Raw genomic sequence first — 19,572 nt, forward strand, 5'->3', positions numbered from 1 at the left:
AGGATGAAGGGGAGGGTGGGGAGGCAGTTTAGGATTTAGGTAGAGTGTGTGTGTGGGTGCTGGGGTGTAATAGAAGCCACAGGCAGGCTGGCAGTCACAGTAACTCTCAGCTCAAGGGAGTGATTGAGAGTGGAGGTGGAGAGGAGAGGAGAGGGATGCCCTGAGGGAGCATCTTTCTCCCCTGTCTCTTACACCCCGTAGTAGTTATTTGGGTTGTGGAGATCTTTGCCTCCTTATGTATACTTACTCTTCTTCGCCAGTTGTTGCTTTGCTCTAATTTTGTTGTTTTTTGTGTTTTATTATGTTTTCTCTCAGTATTGCTGCAGGGCTTTGTTTTTACCTTGTACGTTTTCCCTCTTTGTCTTTTCTTCTTTGATGCCTCTATTTTCCTCCCCTTCTCTCTTTCTCTCTCTGGCTCCTCTGTTGCTTTATCGATATGCTCAGTATGATTGTAGGTGTGACTTTGAGTCTTTTATTGACGTTCCCTCTCTGTCTGTGCAGGTGTGAGTGCACCGGGGGCTCCCTGGCTGAGGAGCTGGAAGGCTGATGATGGATCTGAAGGAGAGCTGTGGCAGTCAGGGGAGCCAAGAGAGCTCCAGCCTGCACCCCACCTCCTGGCAGGCCTTTGCTCACACCAGCACGCTGCATGGCCTGCGCTTCATCTTCCCTTATGGTCAACCCAGCGCACGTCGCTTGCTCTGGGCTGTCGCTCTACTGGCCTGCCTTGGACTGTTAGCCATGGAGAGTGCCGAGCGACTGGCCTATTTCCTCTCCTATCCTCATGTGACCAGCTTGGATGCGGTGGTGTCGAGCAGCTTGGTCTTCCCTGCTGTGACCATTTGTAACCTCAATGCTTACCGCTTCAGCCGCCTCACACGCAATGATCTGTACCACGCGGGAGAACTGCTGGCCTTGCTGGATGTTCACCTGACAATCCCCCAGCCGCACCTGGCCGAGCCTGATGTGCTGGCTTTCCTTCAGGAAAAAGCTAACTTCACTGCCTATAGGCCGAAGGCATTCAGCATGAAGGAGTTCATCGAGAGGGTCGGCCACGACCTCAAAGAGATGATGCTCTACTGCCGTTATCAAGGCCAAGAGTGCAGCCACAGCGACTTCAAAACCGTGAGTTCACTTATGTCTTCTTTAAATGTCAGCTCTGTTTGGGTCAAAGCCTCTCAGTAGCATCCCTCAGAGGACTGTGCTTGTGAGGTGTTCAGGTTGCGTGTTTTGAGTCTTACAAGTTTCCAGCGGTGGATGATTTTTTTTTTCTGCCAGCAAAATGACTTGATGTATGCTGATAGCTGCTTTTTCCCTCCCACGCTGCTACGCTGGGTTTTCTTCTGCTGGGTTTTTCTCCTGCTGGGTTTTTCTCCTTGGGACTCTCATGTTTGGCTGCACAGGTTGACTCTCAAGCTTTGTTTTGCAAATATATTCTCTGCTGCTGCCTTGTTGTTGTCCTCAGTCTTCAAATAATAGCATTGTGCTTACTGGCATATACAGCTCTGCAACAGGTCTTCAGTATTTTGGTTACTGAAGGCAAGTAATTGTTTTGTCTTGAGCCATAGTGAATAATATATTCCCCCAAAATCCCTGTTTTATTTCTCCAGCCAAGGACTTCCATTTTTTTACAGCATATCAGAGCATTCAAAGGATGTCTGTGTACCTGCTGAATTGTTGGGTGATGCAGCAAAAACATGTAGCCAAAATGTATGTACCATTATTTACATAGTTGCTGGTGTTAATTTCTCCCTCTAATTTGGCTTGCTATTGAGCCTGCTGTTTTCATTTGTTCGGTGTCAATACTGTGCTTGTAAAACTTGACTACATGCACCAGAGTCTGTGGTGTTATGTTGGTGGTGTTATGTTGGTGAGATTTGTATTTTGCACAGATTTAAGGCCTGTGTTCAAGCAAATACTCTACTTTTTGGCAGATCAAAGCGAGCTATTTCTGGCACAAGTTAGTTTTGACACTAAAACAGTATTCTGAACACCCACTTGTTGCATACATAGACTCCTTCAGACTGATTGTTAACCAACACCATCCCTGAGTAGGTGAGGAGCACACTGCATACAGTATCAGTGAATATTAAAAAGGAATGGTCAGGGCTTTACACAAGGATATAGAGCCAGAGGGGCAAAGGAGCCAGCAAGGGGGGTGCCCCCGGTGGAAAAAATCTGCTCTTTAAAGTCTTAATTTGGTGGCCTCTGGCACATTCTCATGTCCCTGTTTCATCATGTGAGCTGATGTTAACAGTTGCATATTATAATATATATATTTTTTTTTTTTTGTGTGTGGGTGGTTTGGTGGTGTGTGTGTGTGTGTGTTTGAGTGAAACAGAGAAAAACAGAGAGTGTGAGAAAAGGTGGAAGATGGACTGCTTTGTCACTTTTTGACCCCTTAGCCGTACAATAGCCCTATAATAATTTTAAAAAAGTCTGTCTGCCAGGTGAATGTAAGCGGTTAAGTGATGGTAGCAAATATTCAAGTTGGGGGCAACAAAGTTGGTTGCTAAAAAAGGTACCACTTTACCTATCTTGGAGCTTACAGTTAATCTGGTAATGTTTCATAAATCAGAATTGTTTCAGTCACAATGAATCAACAAAAAACAAAACGGTTATGTTAGAATTAAAAATGAATATGAAGATATATATAAAGATATAATATAAACCAGCCAGCTGAGTAGTTGGCTGTTTAGCCTGCAGCCACTGCTTATGGAAAGCTCTGAATAGTGAAGCATTAATAGCACAACTCTGTTTCTGTGTGGAGAAAACTGCCCCGGTGAATAAAAACCCTGTCGGTCATTGCATCAATGACAAACAAGATGTTAAAAGACTTTGTAGATCTTCTGAGACGCCTTGGGAGGGTGTTGTGAATGATTGTGTTGCTGGTGCTTTTGCAAGGTTTACCTCACCATCACAAATCATGTCCACATAACATTTCTGCAGACCATTTTAAAATATTTTTTAGAGTTTTACTCTGCTGTTTAGTACAGTTGGCAGACCCTTGAGTTGCGTAATCCATCACACTGAACACCAAGTGTGCATTAAGTTTGTTGGTGTTGCATTTATTATTGCCTGGTAATGCAGTTCAAGTGCAGATTGATTTTGAAAAGACCGCATTGCATTCCCTCACAGTAGCAGTGAAACTGACTAGGGGTGGGGTTTGATGTCATTCTAGATCTTGTTAATTCCCCCATTGAATTTAAATTGGTTTAACTTTCAACATTTACAAGTAAAAAAAGATGTCAATAACTAAACTCAAGGGCTAACTTTAGATCTGTATTTAACACCTTTTGTTGGCTGAAGACAGAAACACAGCACTTTTTTTTTTTTTAGTGAAAACCTACATTTAGTTCAACTTTAGGGCAGCACTGACATATTAGATTAACAGGTATTGTATGTTAACATTTCCCACCTTCTATTTCATGAGCTACTTCATTTCAAATACTGGGGTCTTGTTTCGTGATTCAGAGCTGTTAAGTTGATAAGCTAAAAATATCAGTATGATATGCCTCACACTGTAAGTGAGAGATTTCTACTCCTGAAATTGATGCAATGCAAATTAAATCATGGTTGTAGGCTGGTGTTTTTCTTTTTCTATGTTTATAGTAGTACAAAATCTAGTGTTTCTGCTATTGCTTACATTCATTGTTTACAGAATTTAGGGTCTGGAAATTAGAGAACTGGTATCACATAAGTACAGGATAGTATTTTCAGATGGATATTTTGTACAATGCTTTCATTATAGATTATTCCTCCAAGTATTTTTTCACTTATTATAGTAGTCAATGTTCTGTTCTGTGAATTGTCATAGAAGTCTTACAAAAACCCATTACAGCAAATTTTCATCTTTAAATGTCCTGTTTTACTTTACACAAAAAGTAACAAAACAAAACAAATGTTATCCAGTTCACTATTATATATGACAAGGAGAGGCAGCAAATCCCATGGTTTCCCACACATATATTTGTGGCAGCACGCCACAGTATCAACATTCGCCTCCACATATTGATTTTCTGCTGTTGGAGCTGCATGCATGGCACATAGGAGATGTTTGCCTCAAGGGCCTCATTTTAACCAAAACCATAATTTTTTTCCTAAACTTGATCAGGAAAGCCCACCAGGTAAACCAATAGCCTCGCCCTGCTAGAGCAAACTCTGGCACAAACTGGAACATTCGTTAATTTAGAGTGTTGGTTATTAAGAGCACCACACTGTAAGAACGGCAGAACGTACTTTTGGCACTCTGTCTCAGTATATGGAGCATCAAGTAGGGCTTCTACCATATGGAATTTTTTTCTTATTCCAGTGAAAAAGCATGTAGCACCATGGTTTGATGGTTGAAAAAAATGTGGTGGTGATGTTGATGACCTCATCACCGTAGTTGCATTATGTGACGGAGGTATTGCTGTGATGCAGTTTTTGTAACGTCAAGGCTAATGAAAGTGAGACGTGAGTATTTGTTAATTTTTAAAATAATAGTAATAATAATAATAGTAATGACTCAAGGACACAGAAAATGGTTAATTGCATACTACATAAAAACAGACAATAGTTTATATACAAAAACAATATAGATGATAAATATTTTATGTAGAAATAGAACACTCTATTTAATAGCAAAACAGGACTTTCATTTTGGTGTAGAGTGCCATATTGGATTTACAAATGCACCCACTGACAACCATTATTAAAAGTTTTTCCAACCTACTATACCTGAAACCGGCCGTGTTCTCATGGAAACCGTGTACCCCATGATCCAATGCTCGTTCAAACCTTTGTAATGGCAACGCCAGATTATTTGCTTTGCTTTGTTTGTTGGTTTAATTTTCACTGTACAGGTTTGCACAGAAATAAGTAGAAACCAATGAATTCTTGTTACAGTAGAAAAATGAATTTAAAGCTGCAGTAAGCTTTCTTGTTTTCCTTCAGTTCCTTCCTTCCATATGTAACATGGCACATGGTCATGTAATGGGCAGTTGGCTTACAAGCAGCCAGACCTTCCATTGTAAGCAGCTTATACAGATCTGAATTAACGAGATGTTTTATCTATTGGTTAGCCTGAAAACTGACCAGTGAAGCATGCACAATGCACACAGCACTATGGAGCTGCCTGTGGAATCCGATCTGCTTTGATGAAGTCTTCATTTTGTAGAGAGAAGACTGTGTTGTCATTAACAGACCACATCAAAAGCATTGTTGCGCCTCGGCTGTGTGTAATCTAAGACATTAAAAGCTTTTAGGTCTGTGTCTGCTGGATTGATATCTCCATGTTTTATCCGGGTAGTTACTCGATGCAGAGGTGCTAATTGGAAAAACAACGATGGTGCATCACATGTTGGCTGTAGTGATTTTCTAGTCATGCCTTTAGACGGATGCACCCCTGGGAGTTTTGATCCATATTTCAGTGAACCGCAGCAAAGCTACAAGTCTGCCAGGAAAACATTTTCATAATTTCATTCTGTTGAATCTTCAGGAACTTAATGCATAGCCAGCTCCACTGCCTTGCCATGCAGCCCAATGAGTCTCTGTTTGACTCCCCTTAGTAACTGTCTTGCATGTTGTATGACACGCCTTTGACCTCAAGCTGGGTTCAAAGATAATCATGTTGACAGTGAGGCTACTAGAAGGCACCGTCATCCTCTTTGCCCTCTGCCTGTTGCTGCTGCTGAGCTCCTCCTGACTTCTCCCTACTCCTCTCTGTCGACTTGCTCTCTCTTCTCTCTCTCTCACTGCAGCGACACACCTTCATATCTTTGGCGCCTTCTGAGAGAAAGAAAAAAGACCCAAGAAAGGGTCCCCAAAAATAGAAAAAATCATGCATGAATGCACACAGACACATGCATTCAAACAAACGCGTACACATCAAAATATACGCATACATGAATGAGTACACACACACACACACACACACACACACACACACACACACACAGAGACGACATAACCATGGCACTCCAGGGACCCGAGTCAGCGTTTGACTGACATTGTGATGAATGACCGTAGGGAGGATTGTGGGACACAGGAGTCGGTGTGATGTGACTGATGGAACTGGAGCAGAGCGCTGCACAAAAGAGAAACGGCAGCATCAGTGTGCATTTTTTCACCTATATGCATGAATTATCTGCGGCCTTGGATAGCTTTTTAGAATTTATCAAATGTGCAGACTGCTTGTGTTGTTCATTTAACTTCATATGTGAGCACATCTGCAACCCACCTGACATGATTGCTCCTAAATAAGCACTTTGCTACGCTTGATTTTTCAAGGATGCCAAAAGGGAGAGCTTTAACTCTTGCTCAATGCAGCATTCTTCTGCTGAACAATACAGAAGCCCACTTCTTTCACCCTGTTTAGAGATTCTTTCAATAAAGCATAACTGCAAGGATCCTGAGTGGTCGGAATACAGCTCCATCCCAGTTTGTATTGTGTAGCTCAAGAGCCCATCACACTTGCTTTTTTGTAGATTTCTGTGTATACATATTATATTCCATTTCATGGTGTTTTATTCTGTTCATGTCTATATTTATGCTCATTCATTCATTAGCCGTAACTGTTAATCCTCTTATGGGGTGGGGGGGCTGGAGTCTATCCCAGTTGACACTGGGCAAAGGGTAGGGCACACCTTGGAAAGGTTGCTACTATTGCAGGGCTAACACATATAGACAGACAAGCATTCACACTCACATTCATATCTATGGCCAATTAGAGTCACCAATTAACCTGCATGTCTTTAGACTGTGGGTATATTGGCATGTTATATTTATGTTGGTTCATTTAATTATTTTGTGAAGCACTTTGTGATGTTCTGCTCATGAAAGGTGCTTTATAAATAACATTGACTTCTCAATGTTGGGCCATCAGTAAGTGTCTGTGACCCCAGTGTTTTTGGTGTGTCCCCCACCATAGGTGGCCCTTGTTGGCTTTTCATCTGCTGATTAAGCATATGTGAATGAAATCACTCTGACTGGCAGCTCAGCTCAGTGCATGTAAGTTAGGAAAGTAAACGAAGGGCTAAAGTCAAGATCGAGTGAGACTGAATCAGAGTAGTTTTTTAAGGTAAGATTATTTTTATTTTTCCATTGAGCTCTTGAGCAGAAATGTTTCCTGATGGCTTGTGTTCTTGTTCACTGGCGCACGGTATACGTATATGCTTTGTTGGATTGTGTAGTTAATGTGCTAACTGGCTAACTAGCATCATGACAGTCTTCTGGTTTCCCTTTTTAAATGACAATTACAGACTACTGCCGTCTGCTGGTATGGAAAGTTGTCTCCTGTAATGCTGGCCGTTGTCTGAAACAGGCGACGTGAGGCAATGCAACAGTTGCCATTGTATCAGAGAGGAGTCTTTACAAACAGCAGTAGAGGTTAGAGGAAATTCCGGTTCTACTATTTTAAATGGATATTTAAAAAAATATATATATTCTGTGTTTTTTTTCAGTGGATTTGGGCCACCTGGCCTGAAAAAACCTACCCTGCTTATATATATATATATAAAAAATCAAATTACCCTTTTGGAAATAACAACAAAAGCCAAATGTCATGTGATACTATCTTTTAGGTATTCAAAACTAATTAATCATGAAATAAGATGTAAGACGTGGGTGCCTTATTGCTTTAGCTAAACATTTTCCTTCAGTAAACCCTACTGAAATTTTGATTTTATTAATATAGTCCAGACAGTCTGGACTTCCCCTTGCCTGTGTTTGTTTTGTCGTGTGTGATTACAACCACCATTAAATGCTGATTGATCACACTGACAAGCCACATCAGTGTCTGCCAGAGTGAATCAGCTCAGTGTGCCTGGCCTGCACTTGCCGCATGCTTCAGTTATATGTATAAGTACCCCTAGAGCACTGCAGGCCAGGGAAGACCCTATCTCGCACTCTCAGCCTTAATGTGAAACCTGATATCAGCCAGACCCTGAGCTCTGTATCACACAGACACTAATTAGCCACTCGTTTATTCCTCTGACCAGAGCCTTGTTGGAACAGCACGGCAAATGTAATGGTGCTGGCTGTTTACAGCAACAGTAATTAGCCATTACACACAACCTGTGGCCTAAGCACTCCACTGGCTGATTATTGCATGGCTTGATTCTCTTCGCTCTCGCCAGCAGAGCAGCACAACAGTACTGTCAGTCACCCATCGGGGAGGATTGTGCTTTCTAATCTGTCTCCCCCCTCCTCTTCCTCCTCCTCTGGCCGCTACAACTGCATTTTATCACTTTCAGATTAATTTCTCAACATTTGAAAACCCAATGCATCACATTAGGTTTTAGTGGATGTACTGTATTAATCACTAATGTGGCATTACCGTGGCATTTTACATTCCCGGCAGGCATGATGTCTGAATCTCTTAAAGGGCATGGAAAGTACCGCTGCCACCCACAAGCCTGCCTCTCTAAAACACCCCGGAGAGGCTGCAGCAACCTGTGCTATTTAACCAGCTTGGAAGAAAAGCTGGAGTGCAGCCACAGACAGACAGCTCCGTGTGGACGGTGCTTATGTGGTAGACACTGCAGCTGTCTGCAGTGGTGGATTATGGTAGGCTGATGATAAAGTGTGTGTTGTGGTGAGGCTTAAAGGAGCAGTAATTTTCCCCTGAAGGGTTTTCCTCACCCTCAAACAACTGATGCTGATTTTGGGCTGTACTGGAGATTATTGGCAGAGTGATTAATGAAGCGATTAATTTGGTTGACATGTTTAAACAGAATAATGCAGTTTGTTTCCATTCCAACAGAAAATCCTAAAGTCCTTCATCCATTTTCAGAGCTTTAATCATGAAAAGGACATATTAAAAAGTATTGCAGGTTTGACCCAGTTGTAAGATAACAATGTACACAAAGCAGAAAAGGTGTTGTTTTCCCTGAACTCAAGTTCCCAGGAAGTGCAGGGGCTAAATAGTAAAACAACGATCCAGTGAATGCAAAGCTCCTCTTCCTCGTTGTCAAACTAAGCTGGCGTAAACGCATCACTAAACATGTTGGCATTTGTGAAAGTGGATACTGTGTTGTGTTGACAAAATTAGCTGGCTTTTGACCAACGAAGTTTACCAGTTTTATTCATGCTTTACTGAGGATGTCCATTATAAAAAAAGCAGTTTCTAATAAATGAATATTTTCCTGTTTATATATAATAGGTATATCCAGATCACAATTTTTTGCACCAGCTCCCAATTAGGGACATTTTGCCACTACTAATGGTGGGAACAGAGCTAGATAACAGTGATAGCATAATTTACAAAGTTTAAGGGGTTATACAGTTCAAAAGTGAGTTACTTACACACTTGGGAGACCTGGGGGGGAGACTGGGGGGTGGGCACAAATCTTCCAAAGCAATGCTCTTGGGTCAGGATAGCATTATGAGCGGTAATGGAATGAGCGGCTCTGCTAGCTAGCAGGCTCCGACCACACTCGAGTGGTGCCCAGTGCAATAATCTGAAGAATAGCAAAATGAATCTGGTCCTACACAAGTGTTCACAAGTGTTCTCAGCTGTTAACAGATTATGGTTAAGCAATGATATCCCTAGTCTAAACATAGAAGCAGCTGATCCAAAATTTGCTTAAATAAAATATAGTAGAAATCACTTATTGTGATCACAGTTAGAGTGTGGATCAAAAAGCTTGGGGCAGAATAACTTCTTAAGAAATGCTTTTTAAAAAATGTCCTTATAGTAATCAGTTGGTCATCTTATTGAATTCATTTTGTCTCTTTTTATACATGACAGCATAAAAAAAATTTTAAAAATGGTTTTGTTTTTATATTAAAATTTTACTCCTGCCATGATACTTTGCCTTATGGAAAAGCCGTCTGTTAGCTGGCTACCTGAGGGTGGTGCTGCCTTATATTGGAATTATGACGGCAGAAAGAAAGTCATTTTCTCTCAGTAAATACAATGTCTCCTGGAAGTTTATGGCTGCTAGTCATGGCTGGGAAAACACTTGTGGTTGAGGCTGCCCTCGTCATGTGAATTGCCCAGTCAAGTAATACCCTTTTAAGCGGGCACTTGGAGAAGGAAAGGGCAGAAGAATTGGCAGTGAGCTTAGGATCATTTAGAAATTTTGAAACGGTGGTTTGAGCGATTTGAAAAGAGAAAGAACGTTGCGTTTAAGAAACTGCATGGGGAGGCTGCCCAGGCTGACATGGTAAATAGCAAATTGTAAATATTGAAGCTTTGTGTTTCACTAGTTTACTAATATTTATTCAGTGTTTATCTGCTTGAGTAATTAAAAAAACTAAAAAAAAAACCTAAAATTAAAAGACTTACATTGGCAAAATTATTATTTAGATCAGGAACTATCTGATGAAAGAATAAATGGTGAGGAACACAGACCTGTCCTGAGACTCACTGAATACTAGCTTTTGGTTCTTTTAACAGGTTTCGACACCCACATATTGGTCAATTTAAAAAGAGGGCTGAGATTCTGTGGTATACACAGTGGATTCCTGTCATCTTATATATGTTTCACACTTAAAAAGTTATAGTATGCACTTCAGTATAGTATTTTTGATAGCATAGTATTTATGGAGGGAGAAGTGTTTTTATGAATCTGCTGTAGTAGGAGGAACTATGGATGAGATTCATATAGGCTTTCTCTGCTCAGTGTGAACATAAATGTCAAGTTTAAATGTTTCAACCAAGAGCAATCCTTTAGAGCTGTGGGTCACCTTCAAAATGCCGCAGAAATAGACATAAAATCATACTTAAATTATTCTGTGCGATCACGTCACTGCCTGTTTAACAGAGTGCAGTGTGATTGAACAGTGGTTTGGAAATGAATCGCGCTTCACATAGTCAATACGAATTCATCAAACAAAAAAAGCCTGGATCAGCTGCTGTGCAGATCCTGTAGTATCCCTGATATATGTTTTATTTCCTGGCCTTGTTAATTACCCAGTGGTCTCTTAAGCAAGACAGAAAACGAGAGGTTTATGGCAGAGACAGAGAGCTTTGTCAGTGACTGAGGATTGGAGTAGTCGGGACAGGAAGTCATGGCTTGATGTTGGCTTGCATTCACGCCTGCAAAGAGAGAAGAGGAAGCTGGGAGAGAGGAGAGGAGTACGGCCCATTACCTCGGCAGCCTGTCTGGAGACCTACTTCATCACGGCCGCGAGAGGAGGGGGAGACGCGAGTGTGTGTCTGTCTGTGTGCGTGCTTGTTCATGGGTGTGTGTTTTAATGTGCTGGAGGGTATGTTTATATTTTTATGTGTGTGTGGGTTTGTGTTGTAATGTGCTGTCACATGCAGTCAGTCTTTGTTTATTATGCATGTGTGTGTGTATTGTGGCTGCTCAATACATTAGCTGTCGGTTGCTTTCAACAAATATTGACTAATAGTTATAAAATCAAAGGTCAACTGGCTAGTTAACTTGAATTTTCTTCATCTGTCTGGGTGCTGCAAAGTGAAAATTGGGAGCTGCAGCCCAACATCACTAGTAGTTATCTTCTGTGTCTTGCATGATAATGATAATCCTGTGCTTTATTGATTTGTTTTGGAAACCCCAATTTTTGTTTACCTGTATGCAGAAAGTAAGGTCAGCATACTGGGGCATAATGAGAATAAAGTGACCTGCTCTAATGTCATTCAGCCTGATGATTTACAGTATGAGTACACATTTAGAAATGTAACAGCTATGTTGCACCTTCACCCCCAAACTGTAACTATATATTTTTTTCTGTTGAAACTTTGATGGCTTTAACTGTAAACTTATTTTGAAATTGAGTCTGCAGAATTACATGTGATAAAAATTCAGAATGACAGGCTCAAGCAAATCTTAGCGAATTGATGTTTTGGTGAGGAATTCACAAAATGGTTTTTGGATGTAGTCCAAAAATGTTGGTGTAGGTGGGTGCCTGTGTGTTGGCATTACATATGTACGCTCCTTGCAGCTCCACTGTGTTAGAGGTTTTTGGCTCTGTCAGGTTCTACCTGAACACAAGAGTTTACTCAACATCTAACTGAGTGCTAGATGCCAAAAACTGACTGGCCGGTGTTGAAAATAATCACACGACCTTCTTAAACTGACTGACAGACTCTTTTAGACTCCCTTTTTGTCCACCTGCCTTTCTCTCTTTGATCTCTGAAAGCTGCCCAGGAGTTCTTTTGATCTCAGCGTTCAGACTCACCTGGGAGCCGTGTGCTCTGGGCCTTATGGGTGTGCTTGCTGAGGTAAAGAGATTTAGGCGGCTTTAATGAAAAGTGACCGCTGATTAAATGGATACCTTGATATGTTGAGTTGGAGTGTCTTTTGTTATCTTCACTAAGCACTTATCACATTTTTTGGAGTAAGGACTTCTGCAGTTTAATGTACAAACTTCACAAACCATTTTTTTGTGTGTTTTAGTCATTTATTAAGTTAAACCTTATATTCTGTAAATGTAAGGATGCTTCACCTCGTTGGACCAGTTTAGAGATTGCTTTTCTATGATGCCTTCTTGTTAAAATAATGTAGCGAATATCTGAAGAGGTGCTGTAATTTGTAGTACGAACACATTATTTCTTACCTGCAGTGTGACTTCTCAGTCTGTTGAAATACCAGACAAAAACTTTAAATGTCAAGTTATCCCCTCAGCAGCTCCACCTGCCAGCGCCGGCGCCCTCCCTGTCTCCAGGTACAGCGGCCGTCCTGCTGAAAAGATCTCACATTGGTGTCAGGACAATGTGCGTTCTTTTTGTCAAAATGACGCTTGTGTGCAGGACAGCATGACTTGAGTCGCAGACATTGGCCCCATGGGGCCAAAATTGAATTGATTCTCTGTCTCAGCTATTTCTGTTTGACCAGGGTCTTTGTTTTTATTGTATGTTGGGCTCCACTGTTATTGTAGAATAACAGCAGACTAATGGCACAAAAATATATTTAAATATTCTTTGAACTGTGCAATCAGCTGACTTCATCAGTCGTCGTAGGCTCTCTGGCTGGCTTGTTGATGTTAGAAACAGATGCATGAGAAAATTTAGGTTTCAGCATCTTGCAGACATAGCCTACAGTATCAGTGTGCTTCATTATAAAATGAGCATTGTTGCCTCCTAATCATTCAGTCATAACTTTATACTGCAAAACAGTTTCACAAGAGAAGGAACACAAAAAATCTTCTGTATAGTATTTTGTAATTTAAGGCTGCACTTTTAAATATTTTTACATGAAAAATTGATTTAAAGGGTTTAGTTTGCTCATATTGATGAACTCACCACCAAAGTCAAATTGCAAATGTGAATGAGTTAATCTCCAACCTTTCGATTTCCAAGGGGGGTTATTAACTGCTCATGACTGAATGCCTTCACAGACCTACAAATACAAACAAACAAAAACCACAAACTATATTATGTTTATAGTGCTGAGAGACGGACAAACGCAAACACCAAATAGAAATGAACTGTTTTGGTTCACTCCCACTGCTCTCATCAACCTCATTTTCAGCAGTAGCAGTAGGCAGATGTTTTCAGCTGTAAAAGCCCCGCTGTATACAAGCTGCCCAGAAGGACACAGCTACAGCGACTAGTTGATGAACATAGTGGAGCATTTAGGAGCTTAAGAACTAGATATGTCTCTTAGGAATTAGTGGAGAATGAAAACAGTTAAAGTTGAGTAAATAATATTCGTCAGGTGGTCATAACAACAAGTCCACATGATTACAAAACAACTTAAAATAAGAAAATGACAGTGTTTTCTTCTTCTGATGTCTGAAAGTGACCCAAAAATCAATTCATGCTTTTTAATTTGAAGGGCAGATCCAGATTTAACATGCTCTCATAGCCACTTAGTGATTTGCTGTTAGGTGAAGTGCTTTCCTAAATCTGCCTTGTCTGCTTCTCCTTCAGTCAGTTACACTACATATCCGATTAAGCTTTTTGACAAGCCACAGTGAGAAAAAATAAAATTATTGCTATCAGTCAAAAGTGTGCATGTGGGCATGTAAATGTAACCAGCTTGTGACATATCTCACGTCTTTTCCTCAATTCTGGTCTGTCTGTCAAAAATGTGTATTGAGAAAAATCTGTTTCTCCTCTGCGTCTTACTCTGACCCCAAATTTTTTTGTAAATGGCTGTTTTAAAAATTCAAATTTTGCTCTGCTGAGACCTAGTACTGTCTCACTTCCCGCTTCCTTCACTGCTCTCCTCTTTGGGTTGGCAGCTGCGCTGTGGAGGAAATAAAACAAAGCCTGCATGAACAACAGTGTGCTTAATGTTTGCTTGTATAATTAGAAACCATTGAATGGATGGACTTTGTATTATTCTATCCTCAGTCTTCAGTCCACTTCTCTCTACTACTGTTTCCCCAGACCTTATCTCCAGGTGAGCTGTCTGTAAACAAAAGCACAGACCAGCTACATAAACCTTGTAACCATGGAAACACCAGAGATAAACAACACAGACGTAAGAAACCACACGTTGATAGGCAGCACACAACATGTCCCCAATTCCTCACTTAGAGGAAAAATAGTTTGGGCGTCGATGGCACTGAATTTGAAGCATCTGCCCGACAATATGCTCTTGTGTTTACTGGACATCCTGGTGAAAAACACAAAAGCCTTTACTAACAGACTGATCTCAGATGGTGTTTGATATGCCGTCTTGCATAAATCTGAACTTCTGACCTTCCATTTAATGGGCCGGTGTGTGTTTTCATGGATTCACCAGCATTCGGAGTATCCTTTGAGAGCTCATTTGGATGAATATTTTACCAAGCCTAATCCTTTCTTACAACTCTGCATCACAACTCAAGATTTTTTTCCTTTCCAAGGGTAAAACTTTTATTTCAAAGAAAACATTGTCAGTAAATCAGTTACATAAAAAAAAGCCAAATTAGCCCGTCTTCTGCAAATTGCATATAAAAAAGCAACTGTGCAGCAGTGCAAGCAAATGTTTTAACTTGTTTATCTTACTTTATACTGTTCCTACCTAATACTGTCTTTATTTCTACCTCTTTCTCAGTCTAATAATATCTTGCTAAGTTTGTGTCAGTTCTGCCTTCTTTACTTTCCCTCCTCAGCATTCACACTCAGTTCTGCTTTGGCAGTTGCCGCCTCGCTTTCCCTCCCCATTCATTATTCAACGAGTGGTTGCTTGGATGTCCATGGATCTGGATCCAAACTCCATCCTGAGATACCACATGTGGCACCGTAGGGCGACTACTACCATTAGTAACTGTCTCTATCATGTCATGCTACAACAACACTTCCCGTACCGCTGGAGGTGATACTGGCTGGTGTTTCTGACGAGATGAGTGCATCCCTGTGAAGCGAATGTGCCAGCTCATTGTCAGCATCAGCCGTGATGCGGAGAGGTCGGTGGTTGTAACGTTTGACTTGTTATGAATATGTACTGACAGCAGGCGAGCAGCAGAGGCAGTGTTTGATCTTGTATCTACACGGACATTTACTCAGCGTGAGGACGACTGGCGGGTGGGCAAGCGGGCAGGCAGGGGTGGAGGAATAGGGCAGGATGAGCTCAGTTTGAAAGTATGCGTTAATGTTACTGTGGGGTGCAAGAATGCTGCTGACACCCAAAGTGGTACCGTCTCACGCTTGGCTGACTTCATGATAAGGGCAGGATGAGTGGAGAAGATGGAGAGACAGTGAACGTTTCTGTGGTTGTTTGTGTGACAAACAGAGGAAGAGAGAGAGGCACAGTATGTGGAGTGTGGAAGTTCAGTTGGCAGTACAAGCATCGTGCAATATACCATTAAGTGTGTTACATAAGAAAGATTGGTTAAACTAGAAAAATAAAAAATTGTCTTAAAATTCCTTGTGTTTGAAACATAAGTCAAAAACAATTTAATAAGGTCTTTTTTAGTTTGAATAGGGACTAAAACAATTAATTGATTATCAGAATGGTTGCTGATTAATTTTGTGCTCATCAACAAAGTAATTAATGGATCTATTGTTGCAAAAATAAATGGTTTCATCCAAGAAAGTTAAAGAATATACATTTCCCATCTTCTTAAAATAAGTTATTATTATTTGCACTGTGTAAAAAATGCAGCTTCAGGGCCTGTGCCCAAAAAGTTTTTTTTTTTCTTCTTTGAGTGCCAACGTGTTTTTTGAAATTGTTCCCAATGAGGAGAGAGCGTATGTGGCAACATGTGGCTGCTGAGACAAAAAGCACTGCACCCAGAGCATTTTTACCGGAGCGCTCTGGCTTCTTTGTGCGACTGCTCTGAGCACTTTTAGTTGAAAACTGAAGCTGAACTTCTGAAAAGGCTCCGGTGTCGTTATTGCCGCTCCTTAAGCTACCTTCAATCCCCAGCTGTATGAAACTATCACAAGAAGGGATAAGAAGTCATTTGTGGGAAGCATTTGTGGCCAGACACAACATGTTGCTGGTGCACACAGTAAGCTTGTTGTTAACTGTAAGTCAGCCCTCTGTTGACGTTATGTTAGCTACCTAACGTTAACCTTCTGGTAGGGTTTTAATTTGATGCACCATTTTATTGTTTTATTATTGTGTCTTTCAAAATTAGGCTATAAAAAATACTATACATTAATATGATTTTCTACTTTCAATGATTATTTTTTAAACCAACATCAGTCCTAATCTTAAATATTCATTAATTTTTATAATTTTAAAATTAATTTAAAAACATTTGATACTTATGAATTAGGACTGATGTTGGTTTAAAAGATGAATCACGGAAAGTAGAAAATAATATTAATGTATCATATTTTTTATAGCCTAGTTTTGAAAGGTACATTTTTAGCCCTTAAGGGTATAAACATGAGTATTTGACATTGCACAAAAAAGAATAATGCATAGAAGTCAATGTTGCTGCTAATCATTGACATATCCTCGGGTGGGATAGAAAAAAAAAATTCTACTTAGCATGTAGTATAATGGAAATTATTCATTTTTTTGAAGTTTTTTTTCCCCTGAAAACATAGTGACATCATGATAGATACCTGGCATTTAAAAGGTTAACCGTTTAAATTCCAGATTTTTGTCATGATATCGCTATGTTTTTAGGTGAAAAAAACCTACACACACACAAACACACACACACACACACACACACACACACACACACACACACACACACACAAAACAAAATGAATAATTTTCATTGTACTACATGCTGAGTGCCAAATACCAAATATGGTAAAAGAAATGACATCGTCAGGTGGACAATAGTAAAGATCACAAATTTCAAGGCAGAATGACATCCAGAAATAATACAGTGCGTGTTTTATGCTTTGATGGCTGTGGGATCAAAAATTGCAGTTTGAATGGTTTCTCATTGTGCATTTTTGGCTTTATTGTAACTCTTGGGTCTACACAGTGTATTTTAGACTCACTGCACGAGCTGAGCTGGAAATTCACAGATCAAACAAAAATACACCATCTAGCCAAAATGTATGCCATATGAACACAGCCAAAATTATCAAAAATAAAGAGTGAAGAGTGCAGAAAAAGCCCCCAACCCTGCCAGAGGTTTAATATTGAGATGAAACCCTCTCGTATAAGTGCTGGGAGTGCTTTTTGTATAAAGTGATGTAAAAAAGCACGCCCCCAGCGCCCTGCGCTTCTGCCTGAGGAAAAATGCTGTACGGACACATACCCTTACATCCTACAGTTTGAAAACTTGTACACATGCAAGGTGTTGCACATTCCAGTATTTCTAGACATAATCAGTCAAATTTAAAAGCTTTGAGGCAGCAAGGAGATGATAATTAAGGTTTTGATATTCCTCCACCAGAATTTTATTCCTGACAGTATGAGGAGGGCTTTAAAACTGCATTTGTTCTAAATGTTGCATTTTTTTTTAATATCCCTCAGTAATTCTAAAATCCTGGCTACTGGGTTATTATTTGGCATCTTGTAAACCTTGAAACTCGTTGATGAATCACTGAAACTGGAATTCATGGATTGTACTCGATCTTCTCACTTGTACCTGTGTCAGCGTGTTCACACTATCACAGTTTGTTGTGTGTGTTTTTATTTTTTATATTTTAACAGCTATTTTTGGCAGCAATACCTGCAAACAACCCAAAACACCAAAGTGTTCAGTTTATAGTGTTACAAAACAGAAAAGCACAGATCCTCTTACTTGAGAAGGTGGTAGCAGCAAACGATTGGCATTTTTGTTTGAAGAATTACTTATTTGTCACAATGTTAATTGATGGTCACCTAAACTATTAACAGGGGAGCTGATTCAGAACTAGTCTTTAAGGGCTTTGGCACCCATATTACAACGCAAACATATTTCTCTAAAAAACTTTTGTATTTATTGATAGCCAAAGTTTTTAAATGTGAAATAAAATACAGTCCAAAATAGGCAAAAAAGATTTTGGTTGGTACTATGAATGTGTTGAGGTTCGATACCCAGTTGCACTCTTCACTCTTCAATTGTTCTGGTTAAAGTCATTTATGTTTCCTGAATGACTCAGAAGAGAAAGATGAACATACCTGGCTGGCTGGCACACCTAAATACAACTGCAAAATGATTAAACTAAAACATTTATAGCTCTCTTTGAACAGGATTGCACAACTGTTAACACATTATCCTGACTTTTGTGTGCGCTATAAGCTTTCCTTTGTCAGTGCAGTGGGTGTCAGCCCTGTCCACCTCCTCTTTCTCATGGGTCATAAGCTAAGTCTCAGTAAAGCTCATCTGGTTTAATGAGACACTAATTTTCAGCAATTCTCTGTCAAACCATCCGAGAGCCTGGGCACCTCAGCAGCTCGCCAAGTAGAGCGCGTACCATTAAGGATGAGCCCTTAAACGCAGAGGCCTGGTCCCTTAGCTGCATGTCATTTTCTCTCTCCCATGCCTTTCCTGTCTGTCTCTCAATATCAAAAATAAAGCCAAAAATAATCCTACAACATTAACAAAAGATAAACATCAGGGAGCACACTACAGAGAACATAGTGTGTGGTACGAAGCAGAAGAGAGAGACCAGAAGGCTGCCTTTAATTTTTTGCTTTTAGAATGTGTGCACGCTAAATACTGTAAGACGGTGTATTAGTCCACTATAAGCTATTTCTGTTCACATTATCCATCTGAAGTCTGGTTTTGAATCATTGTAGATGCATGTTTGAAAGGATTTGAAGTAATTTGTGTTCCGTAAAAAAACACTTTATCTCAGCTGAGACAAGTTAAACATGGCCGGTCAGAAATGAGCACAACAACAACACCGTTTTTCTAAGAGCTACAAAAGACAAAGATAACATTTTTAAATATAACATAAACTACAATATGCTGTAGATTTCACAGTGTATTTATATTCATATTTACATTTTGGTCTGAAATTGAGTTACTGAGTTGTTGTTTAATTTGGCTACCACTGTATGTTTTATTTACCAGTCATTAGTCCCATTTTTAAAAAATTCAGCTTGTTTGTTTGAGCAAATGATGACTTAGCAACCGGTATCAGCACTAACCTGTCTTTTCCACAATTTCTAAGAAATGAGATGCATAAAGCATTTCAAAATAGAGCAGATAATCTAGCTAATTAAAGAAGAGGTTCAGTAGAAAGTTCTATGGAGGTAATGTGTTATTTCTTGGCTAAATAATTCTGCTGTTACTTGATTTTTGGATGGATGCACGTTGATGGGACTATTACCTCCCCCGTTAAGC

The 19,572-nt window shown here is 40.1% G+C and overlaps 1 protein-coding gene across 1 annotated transcript in view; it reads left to right on the forward strand.

Annotated features, from left to right (window-relative positions):
- Nucleotides 1-549: 549 nt before the first annotated feature.
- The window catches only part of asic2 (acid-sensing (proton-gated) ion channel 2), a 426,354-nt gene continuing 407,331 nt past the window's right edge, over nt 550-19,572 (forward strand). Inside the window, exon 1 of the mRNA XM_042504354.1 lies at nt 550-1,122. Coding sequence (XP_042360288.1) covers nt 550-1,122 — 573 coding nt within the window. The remainder of the gene's footprint in view (nt 1,123-19,572) is intronic.

This window comes from Plectropomus leopardus, chromosome 17, assembly GCF_008729295.1.
Source record: "Plectropomus leopardus isolate mb chromosome 17, YSFRI_Pleo_2.0, whole genome shotgun sequence".
NCBI classification, from domain to species: Eukaryota; Metazoa; Chordata; class Actinopteri; order Perciformes; family Serranidae; genus Plectropomus; species Plectropomus leopardus.